The sequence below is a fragment of the Cariama cristata genome, unplaced genomic scaffold (assembly GCF_000690535.1).
Source record: "Cariama cristata isolate BGI_N322 unplaced genomic scaffold, ASM69053v1 scaffold1450, whole genome shotgun sequence".
In the NCBI taxonomy this organism is placed as follows: Eukaryota; Metazoa; Chordata; class Aves; order Cariamiformes; family Cariamidae; genus Cariama; species Cariama cristata.
Window position 1 is genome coordinate 54614 of NW_009596185.1, and position 26543 is coordinate 81156.

General features: G+C 37.7%; 1 protein-coding gene across 1 annotated transcript in view; it reads right to left on the reverse strand.

Moving 5' to 3' along the window:
- Nucleotides 1-26543, reverse strand: part of PCLO (piccolo presynaptic cytomatrix protein) — a gene marked incomplete at its 3' end in the record, with an annotated part of 153148 nt that overhangs the window by 33254 nt on the left and 93351 nt on the right. Inside the window, exons 8-10 of the mRNA XM_009704876.1 lie at nt 6399-6507; nt 5731-5798; nt 2805-3013 (exon numbers count right to left, since the gene is read on the reverse strand). Of these exons, the coding sequence (XP_009703178.1) occupies nt 2805-3013; nt 5731-5798; nt 6399-6507 (386 nt within the window). The remainder of the gene's footprint in view (nt 1-2804; nt 3014-5730; nt 5799-6398; nt 6508-26543) is intronic.

Consider the following 26543-nt stretch of genomic DNA (forward strand, 5'->3'; position numbering starts at 1 on the left):
GGCTGTGATTCAGCATATTAAATATTTTGTTTTCACTCTGGTGTCAGCTGATTTAAAACTGACCATGAAGAGCTACCCAAAAATTTCAAAGAAACATGAATAATTTGTTCTGAAAGAGACATCTCAAGGTCATCTGGTCTAACCCCCAGCTCAGAGTTGGGCCAACTTTGAAGCAGAGATGCAAATAAGTGTCTTTCTGATAAAGTGAGGCCTCAGTGAGGATTAATTTGAAAAGAACGAAAAGTATTTCACTAGCGACTTCTCTAGGAGCTAAAGGATCTAAGGATTGAGAAAAACAACCCATTCTTCAAGATGCAAAGACAATTAAATGTTTCTATAGGGCATTTATATCCTGGATGTAATCCGCACCATAGAATGGTCATGTATTTACACTACAAAAGAAATAGGTGTGCGCAGAATATAGTCAGGTCAAGGCTCCCAAAGGTTAAATCTCTCCTGTGATGGCTGATCTAATTTCATTCTAATTTCTTTTGATACTCCCTGCACACACTCACACACCCTGTGTAAGAGCTGGTGCTTTGTAATGCCATCACATGGGCTGGGGAAGGTTGTCATGACCATACTGTGAAATTTGTTAATGCCAGGCTCTGATGCTATGCACTATCCCTCTCTGTAGTAATGGGACAAAGCACCAAGTATGAGAGAATCGGCACTGCAGCATATCAAAGAGACTCCTACAACATTTCTGGAGTGTATATTCTATTAAAAAAAGCTAAAAAGAAAAAGAAAAAAAAATTTTACTTGCTAAAAATAACAGTAGCGAAACCAAGATCTAGGTAGTTTGGATATTTAGTCCGTCATGATACTTTGGCAAGGCTGCAACCTGCCAAATGCTGTCAGCCCAAGGCAAAGAGCCGTTCCAGAAAGGATGAGCAGTGGCTTTCTCTTCTAACAGAGCTCAACGCCATTATAAACTTGGCCTGCAGTCAATGAACAGAAACTGTACAAGTCAACAAGAGCTATGGTTGTTATGAAATAAATGCCTCTCAATGTGATTTTCAGAAATAAGCAAAGAATGTTTTAAATATTTACCTGATTAGTTTTGACTTTTGCATCCCCTACATAAAAGCATTAGTTTTAATAATTTTTTGTTTCATCTTTATAAGCCTCCAGCTGAATTTTCATAAAAGATTACTAAATCTTCTGTGAAGCAGGAAATGAAATTTATGCATCTAACTTTAGCAGACCTGCTACAATGCCAAAGCTGGGAACCCAGTCTCTCATGTGGAGAGCAAGCGGCACCTCTCCAAGATACACTGCACATCAAGGATTTATGGATGCCCATACACTTTGCAGTGAATTTAGGAGTGCAATTCATCTAACCAAATGAAGGGAGTTTCAATGTAGATAGTGACATCTGCACTAAGAGCCCAGCCGTCTCCCTTCCATGCAGTGCATGCACTTCAATGGCAGGTTTCATCCGGTCTCATGAACTGTACTTCAGAAGTGCAGCATTCGCACTGGTAAACATAAAGCACATGGCAAACTAGTTCATATGTAGGTGTATACGACATCCCGAGTAAGGTATAATGAAACCAGCTATTCACCTCATGATTAGGCAATTCTGCCAGATCCCTGAAGTTAGGTGCAGTAAATCTCAACATACGATTTAATTTGTGCATTATATTGGGAATTGTGGCAAGACAGAATTACTATCCAAAACAAACTGATCAATAAATATATTCACAGTTTTTGCTACATTGCTGGATGAAAGAGATTTTTGTGTTTCCTCCCACATGAAAGTTATGTTAGCATATTGAAGAGCTATCTGAAATGAGCAGGCACCATTCTCTGGTTTTGGTTTGTACAGTACCTAACACATTTGTAGTTCAAATCACAGTCATAGCTTCAACAGTACAAAAATACAAATGTAACAATAATGCAGTAGGAACCTGACAGTCCCAAGAAGGAATAATTATAGAGAGAAATAAACATCTGAAAGCATCTTGTTTGCAATGTGAAGCTTCGCTTCCAATAGTAAGACAGTCAGAAGCTGGGTGTTCAGGATAGCAATCAGCTTTAGCTGTCTTGCAAGTAGCTTAAACAAATGCAATCTTCACAGGATTGATTTTCACTTCAGGTGTTAACTTTTTTGACACAAAATGCAAAAATGTGACAGCTGACTTTATGATCTAGTTTTCAGTTCCAACTGTGAAAAAATGCTACTAAATTCCCACTCTGCCCTTTCCAGGTGTGCATGTGGGTGCACAAGGAGAAAGAAGTTCAACTGAGAAATGGACAGGATGTGGGAAAGAAAATGAGAAATTATGCTTAACAAGTTCACAGGAATTAGCTAGTGACAAAACATGTTTTGATGGTAAATTTATTTTTCATTCTTCCCCTGGCTTTCAGAGAAATGCTTAATATTGTTATGATTATTCATAACTTGTAACACTCCAAAGAGTAGCTGAGTACAGAGAGGAAAATAATGGTCTTAGTAGTATCAGCTTCTCTGTGGATCTAGTACTTCACCATCATGTACGACCCACTCAAAAAGCAACAGTAACAAAGAATGAAAAGGGCAATTATTTTGTTTAAAAAGAATAATATTAAGTTCGAGAAATCTATTTTCAGAGAGGGCCCAGTCTTTTATGACCCTGGATAAATCACATAATCTCCTTTCCTCGTGTCCAGATCCTGTATCTTAACAGTAATACTCATCACTGTCACAGAAATGAATTCATCAATATATGCTGTGATTTCTTGCTACACTAAAGAAGATAAATAGGCAGTTTCTTCTTGTCATCAAAACGTTATTGCTGCATAACTGAGAAGTTTCTTACCTTGCTACTGTGCCGCTTTTTGCTCACTGAGGGAGAACCAGGCTGACCAGGGCTGGGAACAGCGCTGGAGGTGGCAGAAGTGGTTCCAGAGTGAACATGGGATCCCTTTTCCACGCCTGAGGAAGCAACCAGAGGCGACTGCTGTAGAGAAACCTTTTGGAGCTCTGCAGCCAGCTGCTTGGGATCAACCCCTGGGGACTTCGCTTTATCTACTGGATTAAAGTAAGAGAGCTTTGTATTGATAATTGCTAGCACATTCAAATCCATCTTACCATGGTACAGGGACAGGATAAGAATCTTTACAAATTTTCATGTCATCTGCTTGTATACTTTAAAAGATGCAAAAAGCAATCTATAAAAAATAGACATCTCCCCCACAACACCAACATCTCAATTCCAATCTTTCTACTCAACACTCTGTCAACTAGTGTTACTCACCTTAGAAGCTTTCTGAGAAGGTTATTCTCTAGCTGAAGAAAAACAGGTCTTGCTGATCATGCTGAATCATACTGGAGCAAATTACAGTTTTAAAGACTGGCCTGTGCTAACTTTCACTGTTTGGAACTGTTATAGTTTCATGAAGTATCTGAACTTTGCTGCAACAAGCTTTAATCTCAACCTTTTTTTTTTTTTTTTAATCAACTGGACATTCAATTAAACTGAATTCCACTCCTGAGATAATTTATACAAAAATAAAGAGAAAAGGAACTCAAAAACTTTAGCACAGCAAATTAATCAAAGCAGAATAAAATGAAACAAATGAAGAGTAAAAGTCCTGATTCATCTTTCCTTATGACACACACCTATGTGAGGCATCTGTGGTAGGAGACTGATTGCCCTCCCTGCTGCCTCGGAATGAGTGGGAAGAACTTATCCTTTGTAGATGGCAAATCTCCATTTAATAGAGAAATGGGTCAAGTAAGTTCCATATTTGCCTCAAAAGGATACTAGGCTCAGCTTGCTTCCCCGGTTTTCAGAAGTATGAGACTTTTAAGCAATATATTAGCCTTATCCTGCCTGCTTGGTTGTATTTGGTTTTTCTTTCTAGAGGGAATGGAGATTGTTCATTTCCAAAGCGCGAACAGTCTGCAAAACCTCAGAGGTGATGGCAAGAAAGACTTGGCTTGGCAGTCAGAAGGGACTCTACAGAGTTGTTCCAACTCAGAAACTACTAGAAGATTACTAGACTAGGAGGAAGCATGCCTGCAAGAATGGGGCAATTTACTTTTATTTCTGTTCTTTCTTATTTTGAGATTCCTGCATTAATAAAAAAATATAATTTATTCTAGCTTCTATCCTTTCAAAACCCAGTTTCAGTGTCTATGAATGTCTTTGGTTTTTTTGATCTGCTCACTAAGAAAAAAATTGTGGGTAGCTCTGCCTCAAAGCTCTGTTAGACTCAGTGTTTGCCTTCAATTAATATCAGTAACATCCATTTTCAACAAAAGGTAGCTTGATGGTAAGTATATTAATAGATGGGAAGAGTTACATGGTCAGAAAATGGAGGATTTAATCCAGGTAACTTGTGTACTGATTGATAAAAGAGCAGCCACAAAACCACAGAACTCAGAATGGACCCATGAGAAGTTGAGTGAAACACTCTTTGAATCTGCGCTGAGCTTGCTGAAGGGCTGCATTACTAGTAAGATTGTGGATGTTGATTCAAAGTTAGATAAGATACGACTAATAACATGACTGGACCCTGCAGTCGTGGTATTGATTGAACAGAAGGGAATCCCCCCAAAAGCACTGCCATCTTAGAAGTCACATAACAAAACTTCACACAAAGTACTTCCTATTGCATCCCTGTATCCCAGTAAATACTGTATTTTCATCACTAATAACAGGCCACAAGCCTTATGTAAGGCTAACATAGGCATTAGGACTTGTGTGTTATTTCGACTTGCTCCAGTTTGCTAGGAGCTTTGTTTTAGCTGGTCTGGCTGCAACAGCAATTGTCCAATGACCAGATGGCTATGACCTTAATTTGTCTGAGTTACGCTTCACCTTGTATATTTGTATAGTATAATGTCCATTCTTAATAATTTTCATATATGAAGGCACAACAGTAATTGCACTGTGTAGACTCAAGTATTTCTGATTCCAGATTAATTATGCAGCTTATAGTAGCCCAGGCCTGGGGTGACAGCAGAGTGCTGCAAGGCTTGGGCACAGGACAACAGCTGAGGCCCCAGGGGATACCAGCAACTTGCTGGTCAGTTACTGACACTGGTGCAAACGCAGGAGCTGGGCAAAATAAATTTTAGAGGCAACAGAAGGAAAAAAGAACAAGAATGTATGAAATGTAAAGTGTACAATATCCAGTCATGTCATACGTATGCAATGCAGAGCTGCTGACCAGTGAGGAAAGAGCAAGGCATGCTAGAAAACATAAAAAAGGCCCCAAGCAGATCCTGAAGTAAAGAGGAAGGAATCATCAACATCATCCACCTCCCAGCAAGGAAGAGTCAAAAACTCTCGCCACAAACATCACACTCTTCCCAGCAAATTCCTCAGGACACTGTCGACTTGCTGCAATGCCCCCACAATGAAAGCACTGCCTGCAGGGCCTGGAGAAGCTGCCGAAGGGGAACCGTTATGCATGGTTTTCAGTGGCATGTATAGATGAAGGGGCAGTGAGTGAGAGGTTTTCCCTGGATAACAAACATTAGCTGCAGTACTGTTACTGAGATTTCCTTTGCATTAATTAGATAGTGTAGACTATCAGTACAGATTGAACCGGGCTAATAACAATAACCAACAATAAATACTTGGCTTTGTATATAAGGTCTGGTCCCCTTTCTGCCCATGGCAAGATTGGGGCTGTAACACCTGAGCTTACAATGCTAATATTCTAGCTTACATCACATCCAATTTTCAGCTGCTAACTGGTCCTACGATATCAAAGCAACAGCTTGTCGCTCACCTGCCTTTACTGGTTCGTGCAACTCCAGGTGCTGGGGATTCTCAGAGTCCGAGAGCATGTTCAGGTCCCTAAAGAAAGTGATGAGAAGCCTGAGACAAAAGAAACTCTTTCCTCATACCCTCATTATTATATTAAGTAGATAAATGAATAGTGGTTCATGACAGAAAGCAGCTCCCAAGCATGGCCCCTTATTAGCTGATACATATTTGCAATGCTCTTAAAGAGCTGAGAAGAAAAGGTTCTTTTAAGGTGAAATCTTTAATGGATTGAATGCAAGTATATACATTTCTCATGATGCTTACGTGACTTTCATCTAAAGGACACAGATTTCAGTACAAGTCAAGTTAGTGCTAAATTACCACCTTTTTCTAACCCCAGTAGATTCAGTGAATTTTATGTGTATCAATGAGAGGAGATTGTGGCCTAACAATGGAGATACTACTGTTTATAAAAGTATAAATACTAACATCTGCCTCAGCTTATCTTTCCGTATGACTTTTAAAGAAAAAAAACCAGACCTCCCACACTCCCAGTGAACTCTTGCTAATTATTACATCGATGCTTCGTGCTAACAAAGGTTCCACCTTAACAACTGTAAATTTAAAAAAAAAAAAAAAAAGCCATGAAAAGCCAAAAAAATGGAAACAGAAAGATGGGGAAAAACTCACAGTCTTACACATATTTCTGCTTCCCCACTCTGTTGAATAATAATGCTCTGGACTTCTTCATAAGTTTTCCCAGTCAAGGGGATGCCATTCCATTCCAGCACCTGCATTCCTAAGAAGACAAAACAGCATAAGGCCAAGTGCTCAGATTTTGACAAAGGCATCAGATAGACTGCTTTGACAAGAAGATTTGATATGACATTCAGTGAATGTTGTTTAAATGGCACAACACATTAGCAAAGCCCTTTCACTTCACACAGATTAAACTGTTGAATGTTACTGTACAATCAGCTATAATTTACCTGTTGAAACAAGACAGGAGATTAAATAATTTCCGATTAAAACTATACATGCACTCTCTACAGTCTGGCTTGCATGATATTGAAAAACTTTTGCAATATCAAAACCATGCACACCTACCAACATGATAAGAAACCAAAACATTTCAGATATCAGACATGTCCTGGCCAGCCATGGTCTTGGAAGATAACTGTTACCTACCATGGTACATTGCTGTTAGAAAGCTGAGCCTCAAAATGGGACTGAATTTGTGAATGTGAATGTAATTCAAATACATTTTCTCTACTTTGTCACTTAAGAAAATACAAGATGAAGGCAGTTGGGCTAACTGATTTTAAATGAAAATCATACATCCACATTTCAAACACCAGCCTGGAAATACTCAGATTTAAATTTTTCTTCCATATCTTTTCTTATGAAAAAGTGACAAAACAGCTGAACATAATTCATGGTGGAAGATAAGAACAGAGCTACTATAACCAGGCTGAAAAATACTGAATACTGATCTAATCTGTTGCGTCTTCCAAGTGTCCCAGGACTGAGCCAGGAGACTCGGTATGGAGCAAGGTATCACTGTAAGTTTTATGCTCAGTATTTGCAGAGTCAATTCCTCTATAAATCATGTGAGGTGTATTCTGATAAGATGAGAAATCTTTTGGTTACAGTAAAAAGCTTACAACAAGCAAACTGTAGATTCATATCTGGGAATTACTACTCAAGTTCTGAGAACTGCATTCATATTTTGAAGTAATTAGTCATAAGGATGACTCCAAAGAGATTCAAAATCCAAGCCTCTGGCTCTAGCAGAAAAGATTGCTTAATGGGACAAGATACTGAATTCTTAATAGTCCACTAAAAGCAATGTATTGAAAACATCTGAAAAACACATCATCCACACAGCAAGGAAAATCACAAATGCTTAGCTTGCTACCACTTACGCAGATAAAACCAAGTCTTCACCTGGGTCATATTTTTATTTCAAAATCCTGTGCTGTTGCATATAACAAGTGGGAAAAATAATGAAGTGAAATATGGAGATAAACTCATATGAAAACATGCTGCTAAATAAAATATAATGAGAATTGTTCATGGAATAAAGCAAATGAAATTATTTGACAATGAAAGAATGTGAGAAATAGACACTATAACTTTATATTACAAATTTTTGATAGGATTCCATGAATTAGGATTTGAAATATCAGATTTGCTCATAACTTTTGTCAGTAAGAATTTATCATTTTGTTTGCAGCAGTTCACAGAAATACAAACTGTGCAGAATGACTAAAAAGTGATGCTCAGAAGGCAGTAAAGCCAGCTGCTTACTGCCAAAATAGATTTGCCTTTTCCTAAAATTTAGCCCCTTTCATTTACCAGCCATCATTCAAAAGCATGACCTTGCTTTTGCTTGTTAGAGCAAATCTGTTTTTAAGTTCAGTTCCTCTGGAATAAAGCAACAGTAATTATGAATAAATGCATCTCCCCATGATTTTCTGCCATACAAATACAACAGCATGCACTCTGTCTTTAGAAGGCTTCTAGAAAGGAAGAAACTGAAGTTATTTTTATTTTCTTGTCAATGTGTGCCCTCATAATGCTATCAAGGCATAAGATGTTGAGTACGACAGCACAACTTCTTGAGTAAGACAGGCCATGCCACCACTTCTATGTATTGGCAACGAACAAAAATAAAAGTGGAAAGTTTTAGATATTTGAGAAAGTGGTTAACATTGTTTTATAAAAAAAACTTTGTTGACAAAATGCATCCAGCTGCCATCCTAGGTTTATCACATCCTGCTTGTAAGGCTTCAGAAGAAAGTTTACCAGGGGAGCAGTAAGGCTACCATCAATGATTTACTTTAATTTAAAAGACCAGCAGGAAGAGCCTAGCTGAGTACCACTGCAGTGCTGGGATTTGGAAATCAAGTCTAATTTCTACTGGTAAGAGTTTCACTACTGAGTGCAATGGCACCGCAGTGACTCGCTTGCTAAGGTCAAGCACACGTGAACAAAGCAGCAAACCAAAAGGAAATTGAGTATCAACAGCCTTGGCTCACACAGAGATCCATTTAAGCTGTCAGTATAAGGATATTTTCTTTTTACTGGCTGCCTTGTGGATTCATGAATGTTTAAAATCAGAGTAATTTAAACATGACTTAATTGAACGGACTGTTAACCCTGGAGTCTAAGGAAAAAGTTTTTAGGCAAGAAGGTGATTTCTCTTTTCTTAAGGAGTAACTGTGAAATACCTTTTGCTGGGATAAAAAAACATTCAAACAAAACCTTTAGAAGGAATGTGAGTCTAATCAACAAAAAGAGAAAAAAATTACCGAGAAGTCACAGCAGACTGGTGATATAAAAGTTTTTTTTTCCTAAAAAATGATTACATTCTGTAACTGGTCTTTGGTAGTCAGGACATGTTATTCACATTTCCAAAACTTTTTATGCTTCAAATCACCAGTTTAGCAGACAGAAAACAAACAGGAAGATGAGAAAACTTACATTGCTCCATGGCAACTCTGCTGACTGAGGGAGAACTAGTAATTGCCCTGATAATCAAATCCATAATTTCTTCTAGCGTTTTTTTTTTATTTTATTGGGGCAGCTACATCCTGCATTGATGGTGAGCAATGACTTATTTTTAGCAATATCAGCTCCCACAGTCAGCAGATCAGCTTTATACATTAAGACCTCCTCGCTGCTCCACGAAGCGTGCTGACACACATGATTTGCTCAGTCTTTTTGGTATCTACTTTATGGTGACATTTAGAACCTGGAATCAGAAGAAGTTTATAATTTTCCACTGATTACAAAATGATTACTCCAGAAAGGGAACCTTATGCTTTCATAACTGCCATGGAGATATTCACATTTAGCTAGATTAACACCATCCTTTCACTTAAAAAAAACACGCTACAGTCCTACTGTATTGGAAGAGAGAAAGAAGCCTATTGTGTTCATATATTCTTCGATATGTATCTGTTACCGGCCACAGTTGGAGACATTATAAAAATTTAAGTGTACCTTTCCTCTAACATAGTATAACCATTGTGTTCTTCTTTGTAAGTACCAAATAAATATCTCAAGGTCTTCTATACTTGTCATAATTGCTGCTCTCAGTGCTTAAACTAAAAGCTTGCTCCTGGAGGGAGGGTCAGTGCTTATGCTGCAGAAGTGGGGAAGGGTCCATGTTTCCTCAAAAACCTCAGGAGAAGGAAAGTGTGGAATTTTGTTGTATTGCATTATATTGCCATACTTAACACATGCAGCACAATGCTGTTCAAGATTGGCAGGCTCTTTTCAGCAACTAGTGAAGTGTTAACATTTCTTGGTTTTGTTTAGGCATGAGTAGGTGAATTATCTGTTAACTGATAACAATAACACCTGAAAACCCTGCAGAACTGATTTCCTTTTTCTGACATTTTGACTAGTCATTTGACAGCTTGTGAAATGGAAGCTAAGAACTGGTGAAACTTGAAATCTGCTTTTAACAGTGGGGAGTCAGGGACTATTAAGAAGTAGCTTCTATCAGCCCAGGGATAAAAGGACTTGAAATAATTACCTGGGATCCCTGGGGAGCATTCAGCATGCTTTATTGGTCCTGGAAGATCTGTGAAATTTTGGGGGAGAGAATTTTTGGATAGAAAGTTTTAATAATGTGGAAAAAGGATGAGTTCGGATTCAAACCTAGGGCTAGACTTGAGTTTACACCACCATATACAATTTCTCAGGAGCCTGAGTAAACCTATGTCCAAATATGAGGAGCTGGTCTACTGAAACTTGCTTGGACTGACCACATCGTTTGAACTGGTAATCTTCTGCTGATAATTTTTATTGCTTACGCTAAATAACTAAGCCATCCAACTGCTGACTCTTTAGATTTATAAACATCATATATGGATCAGCTGTCAGTAAAAAATGCTTACATAGGTCTATGTTAACATTGCTCTCTGTTCAGTCTTGTGAAAGGTTTTATAGCTGCTCAAACAAGAAATGCAAAATGCAGCTCACTACTAATGTTCAACCGCCTATATAAAATAAGACACTTTTTAATCTTAAATGTTTTCATATGTTTACAAGTATTGCAAAATTGCAGATTGTCCAGAGAAGTTATGGTTCCCTGTCCTTGGAGGTGTTCAAGATGCAACAGGACACAACCCTGGGCAACCTGCTCTCACTGGTGCTGCTTTGAACAGGGAGCTTGAACTAGGTAATCTCCAGAAGTGCTTTCCACCCTCAAATATTTTGTGATTCTATGTAAAACTATTATATTTCCCTTTATAGTCTATGCTAATGTTTTATCCATATATGCTGTAGCTCTGTTTGTCAAGGAAAGCAGAAACAGCAGATTCTAGGGATATTAGATCTGCACTTTGAGGTCCATAAATAGTGTGCAGTTCCATGAATTACCTAATTTGGTCTTACTGAGGAATAATGAATAATTGTTCCTTATCTCTTTGAAATCCTGGACTTGAGTGGGTACATACACAAACTATTTATCTGTTTTTTTCATGGAGAGGAGAAATATTCAGCAACAATGAAAAAGTCTGCAATATAAAACAATCACAAACTAGTTCCATGGATATTGTTGAAATCTGTGTGTGTCTAAATCTCAGAGCTTCTTTTAAAATCTTGGTTCACATTCAATTTTAAAAGTTAGGTATAATTGCATCCTGTATCGTGGATCACAGTATTTAGCAGAAACTGAAACAAACCCAATTGTTCTTTGCCCTACTTTTTGGCACAGGTACTTTGATGTAGTTCCTTGGGGTAGACTCTGTCTTCATTAAGTAAAGATTAATAAACTAATCAACTGTCATCCTATTTAAAACTAAAATGTAAGTAAGATCTAACAGTTGATAAAGTGAATCATTGTATGATTGCCTCTTTTAGGAGTTATGATAAAGAAAAGATATCTAAGACAGACTTAGAGACAATGATCAAAAAATACTATCAACTAAGGTCTTGATCCAACAAATAACAAAATACTCTTATTTTTCAAAGTATTTCCTACCTCTGAATTTGCTACGCTATGGTTATACAGAACCACCAACACTGAAATTGTTGCTTTTAATGGTTAACAGTGAAGATTAGATTATATCATGGTTATGTCAAATTTATCAACCTACAAGCATTTCAAGGGTGGATCTCCTCAGTGCATATACAATCCATGTTCATGGCCAATGGTTTGAGGACTGCTCCTTTGGAGATGTTGTTCAAGGACTGTGGCTGTGAATGCTCCCTGCCACGGACCCAGACATTGGTTCTATTTCTACTTACACTAGTTTTAGGAATTCCATTAGCTTTACTCTTAACTTGCACTAATGCAAAACACTGATGCAAATGCTCTTTTAAAAAAAATCTAATTATTAGATACTGGCTATACCAAAGCTTTGGACCAAAATTTGCTCTGTATTTGTGCACACCAGGAGTCACAGTGAGTTTAGAAATTTTATGGAAATGACAGCTTCTTTCAAATGCTAGTAATAGGAGTGATTCAGAGCCACAACCTTGGACTATTTATAATACTGTGTTTTCATATTCAGAAGGTTTTTCAGGAGAAACATGCTGCAGGAGAATACCAGATAAATGACTACTTTTCCTCTGAAGTGAATTTCATACCAGGGCAGCTGTTAGACTCGAAAACTGAAATGATTTATTTATCTACAGAAACAATATAGCAAAGTTGCAAATATCCTATGCTGGTGCTTCAGAATATCTCATCTTAGACTCAGAAGAACTACTTCTAGCTTCCTTCTCTGAAACTGCCGAGTCCTTGGCTTTGCATTAACATCTTGAGTATTGTTATTTTCACTTACTCCATGGAACCATGCATTTGTCAGTTATTTAGATCCCATATAGAGCTGGTTGGAGAGGGGTTTGTTACTTTATCCTGCAGCCTTGAAAGAGAAGCTGACTATATGGTATGAAAAAGCAACTGAAAGAAGGGGAAACAGAGCAAAATAACTAAGTGTCAATGATGTCTTTGGGGGCTGGGCATGGCCTGGATCTTGAAAGGCTATAGCATCTGTTCCCACATCTATCCCAGACATTCTTGTAGAATTTTTTTTTTATGTCTGCTTCCTTAATAGTGATCAAGGTCAGAGATATGTCTTTGCTTCATGAGGTTATTGCAAGGACATATGTATATAAATATATATTTGAAGAGCTCCTACTCTGCTTGGGTGGCTGCTCTCAACAAATACATCCTTCAGTCCACCACTTCAGTGATAAAGCTGTACTGTTTAACAGAATGTGCTTGTATATATAACATTCCTATTGATAAAAAAGCACAAAACAAATTATAAAATATGCAGACAGAATAGGTTTTGGCATTAGTTTCTGTCAACTGCAAGACAAAATATACATCCCAGTTTCCACCCATCTTCCATTATTTTCCACACTTTCTGTCCTTTTCAAATACATCTTTAAGACATGAGCTGGCTGCATGATTAAAGTTGAAATTGAAAGGAATCTGAAAATCATCAAAGGATTTTATTTCTCTGAATATGAGTCCCAACATAGTTGCTTCAAATACAGAAATACTAAACTGAGCCACTGAACATCTCTTGAATTTTATTCCCATCTGTAACACAATGTACACTATTATAAAGTTAATCCTAATCACTTTGCATATACTGTTACACTGCAGAGTCTCCTATTCAGTACACCCAAGGCACCTGAGAAGTGGTAAAACTGTTGTTTGCTGTGTCACTAAGAGTTTGTAATTACTTCCAAAAAATCAGAATGCACATGTATAAAAACTATTATTTTTCCATTTTTTACAGTCTCAGAGGTGCTGTCTTACAGGAATTAAAAAAGATCTAGACATTACAATATTAGAATAGAGCCTCCGGTTTTGATTACACCATAGTTAAACACACAGATTGCTGGGGTTTATTGTCTGCTTCTTCATAGTTTTTATTGTTTATTCTTATGCAAAATAAACATGTCAGTTTGAATTGCATTTTTAACTGGTCCAATGCTTAGAGAGGAAAAGAAAATTAGACTCTCTAGGCTAGCAGCTTCAATCAGTAGAATGTGAATGTTAGTGTCTTTCTATTTCATAGAAAAATTAAAATTCAGAAACATTACTTCAAAATCCCAGAAAGTGCTGTAAAAGTTAAATTGCACTCAGAACAAGGAGAAACAATATCAACTTGCAGTCTGACATTCAACACTAAATTACTTTATGGTCTGTGTTCTCCAGTTATTTTTCTTTTATTTCTAGACCTTTCTGATGGTTACAAATAAGTTGATGAAAGTCAATGTGTTAATGTATTTCCCTGTAATGCTGGGCATGAATCACTCCAAAACTCATGATTTTTTGTAGACTCCTTAACTTCCTCTCCCATTCATCATTCACATCCAGGCTGAACATTTTGCATTATTACAATAATTATTGTACAGACAACACTCACAATTCTTAAAAATGGATATGTTGTTCATCAAATAGAGATGATATAATGGACCTACCTATGCCTCATGGCTGCTATGCTGCTACTACGAAGTGGCATTTATAAAAGTACAACCAGAGCAAATCAGTTTGGGGTGTACTTGGCACTTACAGGCAGTTATATACCACATCACTGATTGGTACAGCTGCAGTTATCAACCCAATACTAAACACCTCTCTAATTTAGTCTGTCTTCAGACTTCTGTATGTATTGGCACACAATTCTGTAGATCACCCTTCAGTTTGAACTATGCTAGGGCAACAAGTGATGATCTAGATGTATTTGTGTGACCTGAATTGAAGCTATCAGCAAGTTAAATGAAGATTAGAGCTACCATTTATGAAAATAACTATGATATAAATTATAAATTTACAGTGCTTTCACCACTAATATATCCTCAAATGTTATATTACATTAGAGTTACAGACAGGTGATCAGTTATACCATGCTGAACAAAATGCTGTGGTGCATTGTAATTATTCAGTGTTTCAGAAAAATAAATGTTTCTCAAAACATACTGTTCACTGAAGCTACAGAGTAAAGTGTATCTACTTTGCTTTCAGTAATATCATATGAAAGATTAGAATGATTTTGCCAGAGAGATCAGTTTCCTGCAGAGAGTTCTAATTCAGCTGAAAGTCTTAAACATTTCATTATCAGGTTGTGTTTACAAAAAAATCCACTTTTAAAAGCAGTTTACTGTGAATTCAGAGTTTTTTAAAACAACATGTAATAATATATATATGGTAGAATGAAAAAGCCTGTTTAATTCCAAGTCACCTAAAGGTTCACCTAAAGATCAGTAAACAATAAGGTTGCAGGAATTTCTCTTTGCTGTCTCCTTCATGAGTGGTAAATACATAAACCCCATTATTTTCATGGGGGTTTAATGTCAGGTATGAATTTAGACTAGTATATCCCTGTCTGCATTCTATGTTTATCAATATTGGTGTATTCAGAATTCAGTGGGGTTTTTTTTCAATTTCCATTTTTGAGGAAAAAAAATATTCTTATTTACATAAATTCAGCTTCTACCAGTTACAACTGAGAATGGAGTGATATTTGGTTTTGAAATTTTCTTTTAGAGGGGCAAGAGGGACATGCCATGAGATGCAAGCATACAGTTCTCGCAGAAGTCACAGTGTGTGTCTGAAGAAGCACTCTCTGTGTTACTTAGTTTCTAGTCTCCTTTAGAGTACAAATTGCTACAGCAAACATGTCAAACAGTCTATATAAAACACTGTTCTATTGTCAAAACAATTAGACTCTAAGCACAACTCTTAATTTAGATTAAAGGAAAACTGACATAACTTATTAGTGTTAAAATTTCTTTTGTTCTTCCAAATAAAAAAAAGCTTTAATGTTCTGTCTTCTGCAGTGGAAGAGTGAAATTACCCATACCTCATGCAGGAGGAGGCCCATTGGCTGCTGCTGAGATACCCACGGCCCAATCTTCCCATAACAAGGTGAATCTCTGCCAAGATGAAGCTCAACAGAGTGGATCCAAGACAGACCCAGTCTTTCCAGCCCCAGTAGTGTTTGTGTCTATATGTCAATGGAGGATTTATACATGACATTCTGTCTGACTCCTATCTCTTCTCCATCACTTCTCTTTCTTCAACCAACATATGCCCCATTAATGAAAGAACACAGGATACACTGGGCTCAGACCAGTCATCGTTGCTGCATCAAAGAAATGGCAAATAGATTGCACTCGGTGGTATCCTAGTTGCCACTCAAGGGGCAAGAAAAAATGAGTCAAGGGAGAGAAACTCATCAAGATTAGGGTCTCGGCTCTATCAAGCAGAGCTATATAATATAAACCTTAAGACTAGTATGAATGAAAAATGAATGGGAATTTATGTATGTAATATTCCCAGAAGGAATGGCGGACGAAGGAAGAGGAGATTCAAGGCACACAGGTTAGCAGGTCATCAAGATCCCAACACATTTACATGTGGCTTCTCAGGACACTTAGCTCAGGAAAGGGAAAGCACCCTAAAAAAGACAGGGCAGAGCCACACTTTAGCAAATGACTGACTAAACCAAAGTATAGCCTGAAATCATAAAGACACAATGGCAGGAAGATAAAGAACAGGACTGAGGCCCTAAGACCATGAGATAAGGAAAAAAAGACTGGAGAGTAACGCAGCAACGTTTTCCAGTGACTCACAGAGGTATGGGGTAGAGAAACAAAAGATCACAGTCACTATCAGCTTCTAAAAGTGTGCAAAAGGCACCTCCAAGACCATCACATGGTTATCAACTTAAGAATCCAGAGGATAAGAAGACGACTCAATAGCTGGCATCCCTTGCCCTCTGGACATACCATTTGCATACACTCATCCTGGTGCTTAGGAGAATGCAAGTTTGAGAGAACAGGTTTATTTAGAAAGCACAACAGAGAAAGAACACTAATCCAAAAGAAAAGTTACTCTTAACTGAGGACCCCCAACCTGCTGCCTCTGTTGGGGTTGCCTGAAGAAGTTCTTCTGATACAGAACTGCACTGCCCCGGTGGTCTACCCTTGCTTGATGAAGCCCTGGCTGGTCTCCAGTGCTGTCACCACTAGGACTAGAGTCCAATTCAGAAAATAACAGAATTATTGGGGTAATTTAAACACTGAAAGCCTACTATGAATGAATAAAGGCCATGGTTATGCATCAGTGATGCATCAAGGTCATATACAAATGAAAACAAAGTTTTTGTGACTCACAGTAAGCAAACACCATTGTTTAAGTAAAAAGTCAAGCCTTCTTAATGACAATGACTGAAGACCTTAAAATACCAGTCTGTCATATATGATAGACTAAGATCTTTACTTGATGTGTTGTAATAGGAGTCACTCTGTGAGATAATCATCCTCTATACCCTGCGGATAATTTTACAGTTCTGACACTATGCGATTATTTATATATAGTCACCATTTTTTCATTTGTGAGAGTCCTGTAACCTGCAAATTAAGGAAACTGAATACAAACTGCTGGCCAGTGCTATGCAGTTCTCATGTCCTGTATGTATCTATTTTTCAATTATATATATATAATTCTCCTTTTAGGAAAAGTTTTAGGAAATTATACTCTTCATGATGTATGTAGGTAAGGTAAATCCATGGTACTATCTTGGAACCCATATGTTCATGTTCTGATTCAAGCTGAGCTAAATTTTTCAGTTACATACTGAGTTTTCAGATAGGCAGATTCATTATCATTGAAGTTATTTAAAAACAAATTTAAATTTTTTGGCATTGTTTTAGCTGGAAAAAATGAAATAATTCTTTCTCTTTTTTCAAAATAAATAGATTTTTAATTTCAAAAGGAATTTTCAAACCTAAATTTTTAATTTTATGTAATATTTAATTTGAAACTGAAGCAATTTTGTCTCCCATTTTTTCAGGAAGAAAAGTTTATTTCATAAGAAATCCAACTTCTGTTTTTATGCTAACATAGGCATAGGCATGGGTGAAAGGGCACAGACATGCCAAAATATGGTAGTGATGTAGAGTTTGCTACTTTTTTTTTTTCCTTCAATAAAAGGAGGCTGGTTTTTGGGGAATTTTTGGTTTTTGCTTTTTTCTCACATTTTCCATTGTTTCATGGACATTTTTATCACCAACAACAGTAATTTGGTATCACTAGGAGGTACCAGGGTAGAACACAGATTTTAAATTACAGTGTAAATTATTTGCAAGTTCTTAATGGTATCCTCCGAGATGGAAATAGATGCTCTAATATTTAATCGATTAAATAAATACCACTGGAGAAATTCGACTAGATGTGCCAGTTAACTAATTTAGGAAAAAATGTTTTATACAACAGCTTCTAAGCAAGAGGTATTGGCTTTTCTACAGGCAATATTAACCTATTCGCAGAGATTAAGAAACTCGATTTCTTATGAGACGTCAAAATATTTTCCCTTCACAGAGTTGCTAGAACTGTAGAATTCTAACTACTGGAATGATTTTATTTCAAACAACATTTGCTATGCTTCTCATGTAGAGATTAACTTGATGTTTGTACAAATTCCTGACATTTATCATGTCTGTAGCTGTAGGACTGCAATGGAAAGTATGTGGAACAGATTTGTTTGATTATTGGCTGGTTTCAACAATCAATAATCTAAATCACAGGTGAAAATGCATAAACTCATTTTTTTCCATCAAATTTTGAACATATTTAGAACAATAAAGAAGAAAGCATGGATAGCAGTATGCATGGTTGCAGGGAAGACCTGTCATGCACACAAACAAAATCTCCCTTTTGCTTTTACCTTGTTTTGGTCTTAGAGTCAACATGCCAATTTTTAGTTGTTTAAAGGTAAGCATCTTGCCTCAGTAGCTGTCTAGGAATTTTGAGTAGTTAGTGAATGAAGAGAGGCAGGTTTGTCTTAGGATGGTTCCTCTCAACTGACACCTGTGTGGAATGAGATGAGTCACATCCCTTGGGGTACCCTTCATTCAATTGTGGTTAGAAGATGAGACCATAACACAAGCTTAGGTAAGATATTTACTTTTCAGACACCTAAAAATATGTGCATTGATTCCCTCATTTGTCACCTAAAATGATAAATTGGTCCTAGAAACAGAACTGGACTTTTTTTTTTTCTCAATTTAGCAAACTGGCAGCTGTACCTTATCAACAATGAGAAGAATGAACTGAAAGACAGTGTACATCAAGTAAAGGGGATTAACGGGGCACCATCAGAGACTGAGTTCTAGTTCTGCTTCTGCTACAGCCAGCCAGGTGACCACCACAGGCAAGCCAATTAGCCTCTCTGTGCATCAGTTTATGTGTTAAAAAGGCGTGGTGGAAAGGTAATGGTATTGCACATTTACTTTGAGATTTGCCAGTGACAAGTGCTATTAGTAAAGCTAAGTGTGTTTGTGCATCAGAAAAATTGCTAACATTAATAGAGTTGTAGAAGATAGTACTTGTGAAGTATCAAGGGCTGGGTATTAACTCTTAAACTTTCTGTATAACTTATTCCTAAATGATTTTAGTGAAAAATGTTAGGATTATTCAACTTTAAGAGGAAGTGCAAGTTACATATCTGCTAGACAAATGAGAGTTACTAAAAGTTACCAGTTAGAAATGATTGACATTTTAACAGGAAAGTTGAAAATCTGCAGGATTTCTGTTTTAAATAAATATTTGTTCTTCCAAGTTCTGTGATAAAATTAGGCACATACCTCACTTTTTGTAACATCTGCTGACTGACATTAATGGTAGTCTAATTTCACTGCTGGGTTCAGAGCAACTAGGCTCCCTGGTATGATACTAAGGCTGCCAGGAGCAGTGTTTCCAGTTCCCAAAGTAGCCTCTCCTGGGTGCTCGAGCACTACTCATTGTCTTGGCACAACCTGAACTAGGAACTACGAATGAGAAAAATCTGGCAGGTTTAAATGTGGTTTATGAGTAGAATTTATGAGTAGAGTCAGAGAGATCTAATCAAATAGGGATGAAATTTGCGCATGATCATATTTAAGAGTACAGTTCAACTTGCTGTACTGGTTTTGGCTGAGGTAGAGCCATCTCTCCCCCATCTCACTGTAAGGGAGTGAGCAAGTGGCTGTGTGGGGCTCAGCTGCCTACCAGATTTAAACCACACTTGCAAATCTGCAACATGAATCAGAGAAAGAGAAGCGAACCTCAGTAACAACTGCCATACATCTCAATAAGAATGGTTCACGATATGCAACTAAAATTGCTTTTTAAAAAAAAATTAAATTCAATAATTAAATTTAATTTAAAATGAAATAATTTAAGTAATTTTAAATAATTAACACTCTTCTAACTACCTGAGAATGTAATTCTGCTGATGCTTACACTTCTCCAATGTACTTTTAACTGTCCCACAAAGTTTTTTTAGTAACATATCTGTATACAAATTTGAGCTACAGTACTTGATCAAGGAAGTAGCGTTATGCTTACAAATAGATCCATTGTAATAAATTTAGAGTTTGTGCATGAAGAAAGAAATAACCTTGTAAATAAATGATGTGGGATTAGGCCCATGCTTATGTCATTCTCTGTAGGGTTCTCTAAGAGAAATTTGAATGCACAATTACTGAAGCTTTACTGTACATTCAAGATGTGATGGTGATTATCTGGCAGCTACATACCAAATCAACTTACATGAATACTCACATAAGACATTAAAAACAGGCCCTATTGCTTATACTGTAACATTTATATTATAATATGCTTTTTTACTACATTATAATAAGCTTTTGTAACTCAAGTCACAGCCTAAGAACTCAATATGAGAAACAGCGTCCAGGCAAACACAGAAAAAGAAGACCAAGAGCTAAGCAACTTTATGCCAGATAGGGTAGGAGAGAAGCTACAGAAAAGGAGCAAAGTAATAAAATAGTAACACAAGTATGCTCCTGTTTGACTGTTCCACACTTTCTATTGACATTAAATTCTGATTCAAAAGTTGGATTTACATTATCCCCAAGAGACATAAGGAGCACTTTTTTGACATGTCCATTAGCTCCTTTTTCACAGCAGAGTTGCAATAATAATTTCAGTACCAAATCCCTTACAGGTCAGGTTCTTGGAGGGAACTTACATGATAAACGTGTGGTTCTTTTTTATTAGTTTTAATAGAACTAGAAAAATTACTCAATATTATCATAGGCAAAAATAGCTTAAATTGTGAATGCTAGTAGGAGGCAGATAGTTGGGTGCACGAGTGCTTGTGTATGAATGTTTGAAATTTAACTTTTGAATTCTCAGGCAGAAGTGGCTACTTGTTAACTGCAACCAGTATAATCTGGTTTGAAATATTGATTACACCTGGACTAAAGGCAAGTGACCTTTCCTGAATCTTCCAGTTAATGAGAAATGAGATAGAACTGCCAGTTAGCAGACTGATCACACGCTGTGCTTCTGCACATAAACAGTTTGACTGAGGAAACCAGGGGGCTACTGAGCTGAGAAAGAAGAGTTGGTGCTTAAAAGGAGGGGTCCCAAAAAGAAGTGGCCTTGGAAAGGAGAAGGAGGTCTGGAAAGAAGGTGGTGAAGATCCTAGCTGGAGGAGAGATGTGGGAAGTGGGGAACACCCTGGAGATCCAGGAGAGGGATGGAGATGAGAGCCACAGGCCACCCAAGGACGATGGCAGGGGATGCCTGAGATGGGCACCTGTGAGCAGTGGCATGGCAGGAGCCAACACAACGTCCTGCCTGACTCTACCAGACAGCAGGTACTGGAAGGGAAGGTGAGAGACGTCCTGAACGTGGCGCTGGGCTGGGGGCAAGTGAGCATGAAAACAGGGTAGGGCAAGGACTCTGCTCTCCTTTGGTGTCAAACAAAACTCCGTATCCAGGTCCTCTGCGGGCAGGCATTCGTGATCTCACATGTGACAAGTAGAGGGCAACTAAGGATAAAGCAGTCAGAACAACTGATCACATTACACTCATTGCCTGCTGCCTTTCGTAATCCAATGTATTTATTTACTTATTTATTTTAGATCCTTGAAGATAAGGGCAAATTCAAGCTGGCTTTGGCATGCATATTGATTAGCAGCAGTATTTCTTCTCATTGTCTACACAAAAACAAATGATCTTTTACAAGCTGGTCCCTGCATACTTGGGTGTTTCTTATGATCACCATTAACACACTGCATTCACCATGTAAGTATCAGGAAGACAAACAAAACAAGTATATGATACCACATTCCTTTACTGATAGCTGTAGCTCTAGAAATATTATTCATGCCCCTCCAGGGAAAGCAGTTTCCCCCGGGAAGAAGCCAGTGTTACCCAAAGGGTGACAACAGCCATAAGAAGGCCCTGCCTGCAGCTGACGACAAGCAAAAGGAGGACAGGGCTGGTAGTTTCAGGCCTCATTTTCAAGTCTCCTGGAGGCACTTTGGAGCTTTTCTGCTGAAGTAAGGGAGTACATCAAAGCTTATAAGGAATAATACAGCCTATGACATCTGGTTTACGACTTCTTGACTCAAAAGATAAGGAATTTAATTTGACTTGATGAAACTGTGGCTAGGTAGGGGCAGTGAAGGTGCTGGAAGGATGCATCCCCAGCCTGAGTGCTGCGTGCCCATGGTGTGGTGCAAGCACCCGTCCTGCTGTTTCTGCTGCTGCGCAGCAATCAATAATTGCTGCCTATACAGGCAACCTCTTGCCCTGCAGCAACAACAGTAATAAGTGTCTATTTTGATGCTGTCATAGTCTCAACTTAGCAACTACGCACTAGCCCTACAACAACCTCTGCCCCTATTTCTTAAGACTTGTGAGTCTTAATCACGCATCAAAACCACATTTAAACACTGAACTATTACTGAATTCTCAGCACTGCATCCTCACTTTAGCTTCACAGGGTATTGCAATGGTCTATTCTCCTTCAAAAACATGCCCCAAGTGAGATATCGAGCATTATTTTTAAACTGCCAAATATAAGTGCTAAACTGACATTTCAGCTCTGTAGACTCAAGCTCAAATGTGTATTATGGGTCAACAAGAACAAAGGAGTCTGATCATTTCACTATTTAATCTTTTACGACTGCTTTCATTTCACCAAATCTATTGTACTGGTCAAAATATTTTTTCCAGGACTAATATGTTAAAACTATTAGTGTCAAACAATATAAGAGAGTAAAACAATCATCTCTGCTGCTTTACATCAAACAACTAAATATTCTTTCCCAGGCAAAAGGAGGAAAAATAGGAGTTGTATTTACCAGAATAAAAAGGACGTATTTCCTTTCTTCTAGAGAAAATTTAAGCAAAAGAACCCTACCCTCAAAACTGAGCAATTACATCTGTGAAATACTGTGAATCAGTTATGTAACAATAGGAGTAAATAAGGTAAAAATATACACAAGCGGTAAAAATATACACAAGCAGTAAAAAATGCCAGCTGAAACTATAAATCCCACAAACATATTGGATACAATAAAAGAGTAAAGCACAAATGATATTGTATACTTTAGAGATGAAAGAATTGGAGGAATTCTCCTTGGGTAAAAAGTATCCAAGGAATTGATAAATTGTCTGTCAACTCATCACCATTTCAAAGGCATTTCTTTACCATCACCAGAGCTAATAATTATTTTTTCTAAAAGTAATGAACCAGATTAATCTAATTTGATTATTTTTTACAGATGATAATAAATATTGTCTGGAATGTATGCAACAAATTTTAAAGAAAATGATAAAAAGCTCAGTCACTTTTCCCAGTTAATTTCAAAGGCTCAGAGGCAATAGAAATATAATTGCCAGTTGTATTTCTTCTTTGCCAGTTGCCTGAAGGCCTGCAGGACCACTCCTAATCATGCTGTACACCTTCCTCTTCACAGGTAAATGGAAAGAACTGAACCCATAATGCATCCTGAAGACCTATGAATGCAAACTGCAGATGAAAACTTTCTTTCATTCACATATGCACATCTTCAAAGCATGTGCTTTTACAAATTGAAATTCATCACTGAGCACCATTTTACTTGTTCTTCCACTGAATTCAGTGACAGTTGAGAACCGGGCATGATGTCCAAATTACAATTCTAATACTAATGCTCACATTCTAGCTATGGATGATGCTATGGCGAAGAGAGGCTCAAATAAGCAAAAGGAGATACTGCATCATACAACATATACTTAGTTACTCTGTGGAAGGCCGTTATGCTTGAAGTCTAAAGGTAGACTTGACAAGGGCATGCAGGAAAAATTCCCCATGGATTGTAAGTAGAAGACATCACACTGTATACTCGCCTAGGGAGTTCCTGAGTCATATAGTCTATGTCATAGTTGTATATATGACCATATGATTACATACATGAATATATATGTCTATGTGTGCATGTGTACAAACATATATAATCATATAGACACATACATACATACATCTATATATATATCACAGATATATATGTTTAATTTACTGTTTCTGGGACATGCTAAATGGTTCATCTGATCAAATAGAGATACTTTTATGGTCTTTTACTTGTTTTGCTTTCTGAAGTACATGACATATGATCAAGTCATCACTAACAGCTTTTGCAGGAATAACAATTGTTCATTATGACAGTCACTATATCGATGATGGTGCAGTCCAACTCCTTTTTGCTAATGTACTTTGTAAGTGTGTACATGCTGATATAAATCCCATGGGGTAAAGCAATATGTTGACATAGTCATTATTTCTACTAAGAGAGATAGATATGTCCATGGAGTTACAGCAGTAAACTTGTTTAAGGATGGCCTGGAATAATGTATTTAACTTTGATAAAACAGCTAGTTAAATTTTACCTGTAAACACGTCAGAACACTTAGGTGCAATAATTTAGTTTCATGTGTTGTTATGTTGCTAAAATTGAGGAAGCTGTGTGATGACCCCAGTTCATAAATTTAAAGCTAGCAAACACATTGTATTTGGATTACCTGTGGGGCTTAGTAACTCTTAGTAAGTCTTAACCACTAAACAATGCATATTACATCCCAAGATATATGATTAAGCATACTGAATTAGAAATTCTTAGTGTGAAGCATTAACAAATATAGGTAAGAGGCCTTTAAAGATCCCTTTCAAAAGCATTCCTATATAGAGTTTAACACATTTGAAATCTGGGATGTGGGGGGCCAGGTGTGTGGGGGTGGGTGTCCATTAGGTGGCACCGAATTTTTCCATGTGTATGGAAACGGTAGGCAACAGAGTTTACCTGCTAGTAGCTGTCAGGTGCTCTCCCAGCCAGTCTCCATTCAGAGGCAGAACCTCTGAGATGGCATTGTAGCCCATCACTGTGCACCACTGATGGGTATTCAATCACGTAGGGAAGAGTATTGTTCAGCCTGTGTTTAACTATCTGCTCATCTGGTGTAAAGCTGCTTTTATCATATCTACCAGCCTCTCTGCATCATACTCAACAAGGGTTACTGTGGCACTTGAAGATATTTTCAGTTCCTCTTTTGAATCTTCACTCTTTCTTAAATAGTGGGAAGTGCTTTTCTTGTCTGATGTTCTCTGCAGCTACTTGATCAGAAGAAAGCCCTTACTTTTCAACTAATCAGTCAGCTTCCACTGTGCAAATTGCAGAGCTATTACTATCACTGAGATAGGCTTATAGTTTTAAGAATAGTACAGTTGTCTGTGAATAAGATGAAAGATTGCCTTTTCTTTCTTTAGTATTATCTAAGACTAAAACTGTTTCTACATCCGCACTAGCACCAGTCATGAAAATCCTTGCCTAGAATTTTACTTCCTTTTATCCTTTCTTTCACACACATTACAGGAACTCTCAGTTCTCTCTAACCAGTCACTTCAGATCCATTTGGAAAGTATAATAGGTAAACATAATACAAACCTTTGCTTTATTTAGACATAAGTCAATGCTTATTTCTATTTAGCAGTCCCAAAACTGTCTGCATGAGCAGCAAATGTATGAATGATATGAATTGATTCCACTTCACCCACACTATGACAGAACTAATTTAGCAAGCTCAGTGCTCACACAGTGATGAACATCGATTGGAATGACTCATTTCCTTTTACTGTGTTGTCTGAAAGGTTAATTTCATGGGGTTCTGTTCAGCGTGTTATCTAGTAACTAAGAAATAATCAAACCTTCTATTCATTGAGGTGACTGGTCAGCACCTCTAAATGGCAGTGTCATTGCACTTGCTCAGGCAAATGGTTCTCATCTTTCCCATGCAAACAGATTCTAATGATGAACATGAATGATGTACATGGGAGTTTGCTTTTCACCACATTGCTTTCCACAGAGTTCTAGAAATCTTTTGCTCTAGCACTAACCAGATCACCCTAACATTCTCTTTACCTCCCTCCTGCCTGCTCTTCTTTACCTTGTGCCTGCCATAATGTAGCTTACGTGCAGCCTAACCCTCCAACATAGGAGTGTCCCATCTTTACTGCGCATTTGCAATCTGGTCTGTCTGCACACGGGCAGTGTATAAGGTCATAGGCCTGGGTTAAGGCAGCCTTGGTGCTGTTGTACGAAAGAGCAGTTGTTAGGAGTCTTCTTCTCTGATAGGAAGTGCTCAGAAAAAGCAATTGCCTGAGACCTCACAGTACTTCTGAAAACTGAACCCTCACAGAACATGAAAGAGCAGTTGTTAGGAGTTGTCTTCTCTGATAGGAAGTGCTCACAAAGAGTGATTGCCTGAGACCTCACAATACTTCTGAAAACTGAACCCTCACAGAACAACAGGGCCTGTGTGCAGTACCAAAACCAACCTACTTGTCCGGGTATCTTTGAAGGATATTCCAGACATGCTTCCTCCTGACCTGAGCTGCTTTGGGATGGGAAGGGAGCAGAAAGGTAGCACATGAGCAAGTAAGAAGAATCCAAACCTCTTCCCTGTATCTTTCATTGACAGTTTCTTTTTGTAGATGTACATGTCTGGCTCTCTGCTCTATT